A 7,038-nucleotide genomic window follows, 5' to 3' on the forward strand; every position below is an offset into this window, starting at 1 on the left:
TGAAATGGGTCACATTGAGATTCTGCTGCTAATCCATGTACTATTTTTGTGTAAATCCTCAGTCATGTGCACAGAGGCTACAAAAGGATCTAGCCAACTGCTATCATGTTGATCTTCTAGAAGTCTGCATGGAGCAGTTACTAGTCTTAGATTAACTTATTATCTGTTCTTAAATTGCCTAAAATGTAAACTCAGCAATCTTTTAATGAGGTAACAGGTTAAGTAGAATATTAGAAGTTTTGAGTATGTACAGGGCTATGTAAAGAGAAGTAATTCTGCCGACAAGTCTGGCTGCTCCTACTTGAAGTTTACTTTTCAGTAAGTAGCATGTAGTAATACAGAATGTATTGCAAGAAATAAATTCTATGTAAGAACAAAGTATTTCAGATTTAAAGGGTTAGTTTTTTTTGTTCATGTCTGCATCATGCAAATTATTGTGTAAATTTTTATAACTGGGTCAGCCCTATCCTGGGTGGGACAATCTAAGACACTTGTTTTAAGAGCTTTATGTGATTGTTAACTGCTCTTGGACTGAGAATTCCAAGCTTTCTGACATTACTCAAGAAACTTAAGTCTATATGGGTCATTGTAAAACTAAAGAGGATTAAAATGAATACTTCATGTGTAGTTTTATTATTCTAAAAAGGCAGGAGACCTTGTTTGGGATTAGTTCCCTGTGAGTAATTAAAGATTGAATTCAGTAATGTGATTCCTGATGCATAGTAGCGCATATGCTGTCTTAAGTGTGACCACAACCTAAATTCTCTTCTGCTGAACCTAAATGCTGCTTCAGACGGGGAAAACATAGGTCAGCTGAAAAGAAATTTAATTACGGATGGTGCTGCATAATATTTCAGATGTAATGCTAAGAAAATTGTTGGGTCAACGCTGTTAGGCAATCTCTGTTGGAGCTCACTGTAACTTCTGGAAGGACTTGGTAGGTAGTTAAGGGCTATGTTGAAGTCTGGATTCAAAGCTGTATCAGTGACAACTGCAATATGGACAAACCCGCTCCAGGAGGCTGCTGGCCAAAGCCTAGCTGCAGCAAGTCTAGATAAACACAGGGGGCACAATCAAACCGAGCTCCTTGGGATAAAAGGCTTGTTGATCCATGGGGGTTGATCTCCATGACTAAGGCAAACTGAGTTACTGGTGTTTTTGCAACTGAACGAAGCAACCACTGGAGTCTACATTTCTGAAACTTAGTAGTTTCTCTATGAATATGAATAGAACTGCAGAATACTAGTCCTGTCTCTGTGTTTCAAGTGTAAACTAGTAACAGCAATACTGTCTTGCAGTACCTCACAAAGCAAGTGGAGCTCTTGCGTCAGATGAACGATCAGCATGCCAAAGTCTATGAGCAGCTGGATGTGACAGCAAGAGAGCTGGAAGACACTAATCAAAAACTAGTTGCAGACAGTAGAGCTTCCCAACAAAAGATATTAAGGTAAACTTTTACGAGATCTGTCCTAGATAATGTGAAAAAGAACACTCCAAGTGTATTTTTGTGTAGTTACTGGGTGGCCATCTCTGTCTAGCAGTGTTCTACAGTACTGTTAAAGTGAAAGGATAGGGTATTTTGAAGGTCTTTTGGGGCCAAAGAACAGCCTTCAGAGAAGAAAATACACTGTGAAGGGATGGGAAATTCCCATCTCCGTGATTAAGCAATTGTATGTCTTTCACCTTTTAGTTTGACAGAGACTATTGAATACCTGCAAACGCACATAGATGACCTGCAACGACAAGTAGAAGAATTGAAAAAGCCTGGGCGAGGCCGGATGAACCACGAGAGATCTGACCAGCCAAGATCAATGCATAGCTTCTCATGTTTGAAGGAGCTGTATGATCTTCGCCAGTAAGAATTTTTACCTCGCATAGCAAAGAGAATACTGGAATTACTTTAAGCAAAGCTCTAAAAACTAAGACACAAGCACAGAGGTCAAACAAGCTAGCAGAAAAACACCTGGTGTTCACAACTGTCAGTGCAGCTGCACAGTCCTGCACCGTGTGGTGGTGCTGCTGCTTCTGGTGCACTTCTAGACCATATTATATTTGTATGAGAGGAACTACCTTGAAAGGTTCTCTCCCAAAGTCTCCAACCATATCAAATTGTAGCCTAGAAAGTTTACAGCAATTTGCACCCCACTTTTTTTTTAGCCAGATAAAACCAGACAGATAATCTGAAAAACAAACATCCTACATGCAAAATATTTTATGTAACTTACCTTTTCCTTGGATGTCTGTGGATATTTTCTTTTCAAGGAAGGCAGGATTCCTGCAATAGCCTTCTTGAACTTAAGGTGGTTAAAATGATGCTTAAGCTGGTAAAATGGTGCCTGGAGCTCTGGGCTGCCTTTTCAATTTAGAGCAGTTCTTCCCAGCTGAACTGCATTAGTATGCCCATCAGGACAACCACCTGGGGTAAAAGCTCAGACTACCTTCGGTCCTAGCAGATTCACTTATGAAATGAAAGATAATTTTGTAAGTGAAGCACCTCCACAGACAGAACAGGCTTTTGTGTTTGGGCTTCAGCACTACATGGAGGTAGGGCTGTAGAATAAATCCGTACATCCAAACTTCCTTTTGGCAGTTATTCCTCGATAATTTAAATAAGTGTATTCCTTCAAATTGCCAAAGGCTTGTGGAAGTACCAGCCTACAGAATTGCCTTGTCAATTTTGATGCTTGTTTCCACAATCAACAGTGACAAAAGTTAAAAGAGTGGAATGCTGCAGAAAAAAAATGAGTGTCTAAATACTGCCTGATACATGGAGGCAATGTTTAAATAAACTTACATTGTAGGTCTGTTTATTCAATAAGCTTGTCTGTAACTTGAAACTGTTCCTAAGCTGCCGTTCTGCTTAAGCTGGGAGGCTTGATTTGATGGTGTATCAATATTTACAAACTCTGCTGTGATGATTAAATGGACAGATAGCTTAGTAAAATGACCACTGTGTGTACTCTGGGGTATGATAGCATGCAGTTTAAATCTGTCATTAGTTACCCAGGACAGGAAAACTTTAGGAGGTGTGGTCAGCTGTACTTCCTACATTTGATCATACTTATTTTGTTTCTGCAGGTATTTTGTTTATGACCATGTGTTTGCAGAAAAGATTACTTCAATGGATAATCAGCTAAGTCCTCTAGAAGAAGAAAATGAGAACTTAAAAAAGGCAGTCACAGTTCTGCAAGCCCAACTGAACCTAGAAAAAGAGAAGAGGGTAACGATGGAAGAAGAATACAGTCTTATGGTAAAAGAAAATAGTGAACTTGAACAGAGGCTTGCTGATATAGACTTGTATCGGGCTCGTGCAGAAGAGTTGGAAGTGGAAGTAGCTGAAATGCGACAAATACTTCAGTCTGAAAACACATTACATAAAACGGAGAAATTGGTGCCAGAATCCTTTTTCATTTCATTCAAGGAGCCTTTAGAAAGGGAGCTTGGTCAGAGCCCAGCAGATGATGGACTTCTGACTGTATCGGAGTTTGAGAAGAAGGCACTGAAACGGAGCAGCAGTGAAACCTTCCTGAGCAGTGCTGCAGGGGGAGACATTCTAAGGGACCACGAAGAAACATGTATTAGGAGAGCTGAAGCTGTGAAGCAGCGAGGAGTCTCTGTGCTTAATGAAGTTGATGCTCAGTATAATGCTCTGAAAGTGAAGTATGAGGAACTTTTGAAGAGGTGTCAAATGGCTGAAGATTCTTTGAAAAACAAGGCTGTACAAACGCCGAAGCAGTATTCCAAAGACCTAACTGTAGGGAATACCCAGTATGATCTTCCAACTAGCAATCAAGAATTCACAAATGTGGAGCTAAGTGACTCTCCCACAAATGCTCTTCCTGAATATAAAGCACTCTTTAAGGAAATTTTTAGCTGTATCAAAAAAACAAAGGAAGAAATAGATGAACACAGAGCTAAGTACAAGTCCCTCTCCTCTCAGCCATAACATTGGACAGGATGATGACCGTTTTCTATTGATGACTGATCTGTTAGTCAGGAAGGGGAAAAACTTTACACCAGTGTCAGAAGACCCCTTTTACAATGTATTTCCTGAGCACTCAAAATGAATGTTTTGAATTGGCTTGTAGGCCTGTAGTTAACAACCTAGTTAGTTAACAGCTAGTCTCCCCGTACCTACGTAGCAATAGATTTAATGTTGTTTAGCACTGTCACACAAACTAGTGGTTGTAAAGCAAGCAAACATCATAGCTTAATACTACACTACTACTTCATACTACACTTAATCTCTGGCCAGAGCAGTTAACTGACTCTAATTTCCTTAGTCCACTTAAAAAGTAACAGAGCTTAGAAATCTGTACTCTCACAAGGAACCAAACTAAAGCTTTCCTTTGGTTCACATTGATGATCTAGCCCTGTAACTACATCTCTGTGGAAAATAAGTAGAACCAAAGCCTATGACCAGTGTCCTGGGCAGCCTCTCCTCAGTTCTTGAGAATGAAGTTAGCAGTCTAGCTGAGCTTGCTTTGGCAGGGAGGTGGAGAGCTGGCAGAGCAGCCTCAGCTGTGCTGGGTTTAAGCTAGTACCATGTTTTCACATGCACTAAGCTCTCCCTCAGATTAGTATAAATGTCTTCCTATTAAGAAAGGATTTGATGTAAAGTTTGCGTGGCTTTTTAGGTATGGTTTGTTATGTAGGGCACTTTGTCTGAAGGCAAGATACTGTGAATTGATGATGTTTGTTATTTGGGACCTGCTGTTCTTTGGTGGATGTCTGCAAAGTACATTTTTATGTGTATTTGGTAAGATAGAAAGTTGCAATTTAGCTGTTTAACTTTAGGAGTAGTACTGATGTAGTAGGATAGCTTTTAGTCTTACATACCACAAACTCCAAGTGCTTGATTGAAGGAGACAGGCCAGGTGAAACCTTATCACATTGTTCTGGCTCTTGCTTCCAATGTCGGCTTCTGTGGATGATTCCACACTGCCTGGGGGGGTGGGAGGATGGACACAATGCTGCCAGAACGCATCCTACTGAAAACAGGGGTTTTCCATGCTCTTACTCTTCCTCTCCTTCTCCACTCCCTTATAATAATCTATATATACTGAAATTCTGAAAAGCAAAGAACATGGGGAAGTATGTTCTTTAAAACTGCTTCAAAATCTTAAGAAAACAAAGGTTAAGAGATTAAGAGGGGGAAGGCACAATGAAAGATGACATCCTTTTCCTTATTAAAGGGTCTTCTTGGGATCAACTTTCTGCCTGAGTTGCTGTGATAGACCAAACTATTGACAAAGAATGTTGACAATTTCTCAGCTTTAGTTCAAATGTGGCTGTTCCAGTTTGCCTTATATTGTACCCTGCTGAGCTTGTGGATAGCTTTTTTTCAGCTGCAGTATTAAGACTTCATTTTGTGGGAGTTTCTCTAAAACATGTATTGCATTTTGAGGATTATTTAAAAATGGAAATCTGACTCTTGTATTTTTCTAAACAAATAAATAATCCTGTCAAGCCACATGTGTAACTAGTAATTACACCCATGTGTGCCAGTTGAGGACCAGTAAACTTGTTGCAGATGGCACCTGTGTTATCTAGCCTTGAATCTTTCCCACATGGCTCAGATGGAGTTCCCATTACAGCTGTATTTTTAATAAGGTTATGCCACCTGGAAAAGCATAGGCCTGTCTAGGATAGAAATCCAGGGGGAATGAAGTAGTTTCTCCTCAGTGTTGTGGTGTTTGTCAGGGGTGTTCAAAAAGAAGGGAAAAACCAAAAAGCAGAAAAGCTGCTGTTCTGCCATCAGGTTAACTGTATTGTCACTGTTTCCTTAACACTTAGATCTGTATCACCTGGAGGTCTGCCCTGAGTCGGGTATGGGGAAGCAGTAACCCTACATAAGAAGGGTATGGCATGTTCGTCACAAACCCTTTACTGCTCCCTCTTCACTGCATTAGGGGAAGGGGGATCCATACCTGCCAGACCAGAAGACACGTAAAACTCAGTTTTTGGTGAAATTGGTGATCTCCAGTGGGTTGTTACTGTTGGCTAATTTAGAGTACTTTCATATACACCATTTTTATGCTTTAAAAATACCAAAACTGTCCTTGGATTTCCACAGAACTACTTGATTCTTCTGCAGTGTAACTTTCCCCTTGGCTGCCTGTGCCGGTGCTCGGCTCTGGCTGTACTGTACTTTAACCTTAACTGTACATATTATGCAATAAAAAACTCCAAGACTGGGCTCTGCTTTCATAACCTCTCTTAGACTGTGGCCTTCCTGGAGGGCAGCTTTTAGATGCAGCCACAGGTATTGCTCTGGCAACAGGGCTGTGCTGGGTGCATGCCACCAACCAAGACAAAGGCTGCAAAAGCAGCCTGAACTTAAAACACCTCCCTGATACACTGATGAAGTTAATAAAGTACACTAGCATATTAATTAAGGTAGAATTTTAGTAGTTTAAAAATAGATACTTTCCACAGAAATGTGAGATGTTGTAAGTATGGTAACAATATTCTTAGCCTAAGGATTAACTACCTTAATCTGCTTATTTTAGTCAACAACTCGCCTTTTCAGAGCATAAGTAGATGAAATTAATAGAATCTCCTTGAGGTTCTCATGTGATGGAAAGTATAGAAAAGAACATGACCAGTAAAGTAACCATCTTGTACAGTGCTTACACAGAAGGATATTCCTTAACTATATCACAACCAGGCTTCCATGATAAACCTGCAATAGTTACCACACATCACACAGCAGGCCCTTAGCTCAACAGCTACCTCTAGTTACACCCTGCAGAACATGGTACAAGCAGAACGATGTAAAGCAGTTCACTATCTACCTCTAACCTCTGCTAAAACATTCCTGACCTTTCCTTCCTCCATAAGCCTTCAGGCCACAAAAGGAGTAGGTGCACCTTCCACTTCTTCTCGGACAAATACGAGGCTGGGTAGAATTGACCTTTGAGATAAAATTTTATTAAAAAAATTACACAAAATAGAGGTTTTACATTGGTGCCATGTGACAACTACAACCGGATGCCTTCCAGAGGGTGCACTCAGCTACTTTACGTATGTACTTAC

At 40.3% G+C, this 7,038-nt stretch overlaps 1 protein-coding gene across 1 annotated transcript in view; it reads left to right on the plus strand.

Moving 5' to 3' along the window:
* Positions 1–3,947, plus strand: part of CDR2 (cerebellar degeneration-related protein 2, 62kDa) — a gene marked incomplete at its 5' end in the record, with an annotated part of 6,981 nt that extends 3,034 nt beyond the window's left edge. The window contains 3 exons of the mRNA XM_010012284.1: positions 1,299–1,447; positions 1,691–1,855; positions 3,079–3,947. Coding sequence (XP_010010586.1) covers positions 1,299–1,447; positions 1,691–1,855; positions 3,079–3,946 — 1,182 coding nt within the window. The remainder of the gene's footprint in view (positions 1–1,298; positions 1,448–1,690; positions 1,856–3,078) is intronic.
* Between the last annotated feature and the right edge of the window lie 3,091 nt (positions 3,948–7,038).

Source organism: Nestor notabilis, unplaced genomic scaffold (assembly GCF_000696875.1).
Source record: "Nestor notabilis isolate BGI_N333 unplaced genomic scaffold, ASM69687v1 scaffold26033, whole genome shotgun sequence".
Lineage (NCBI taxonomy): Eukaryota > Metazoa > Chordata > Aves > Psittaciformes > Psittacidae > Nestor > Nestor notabilis.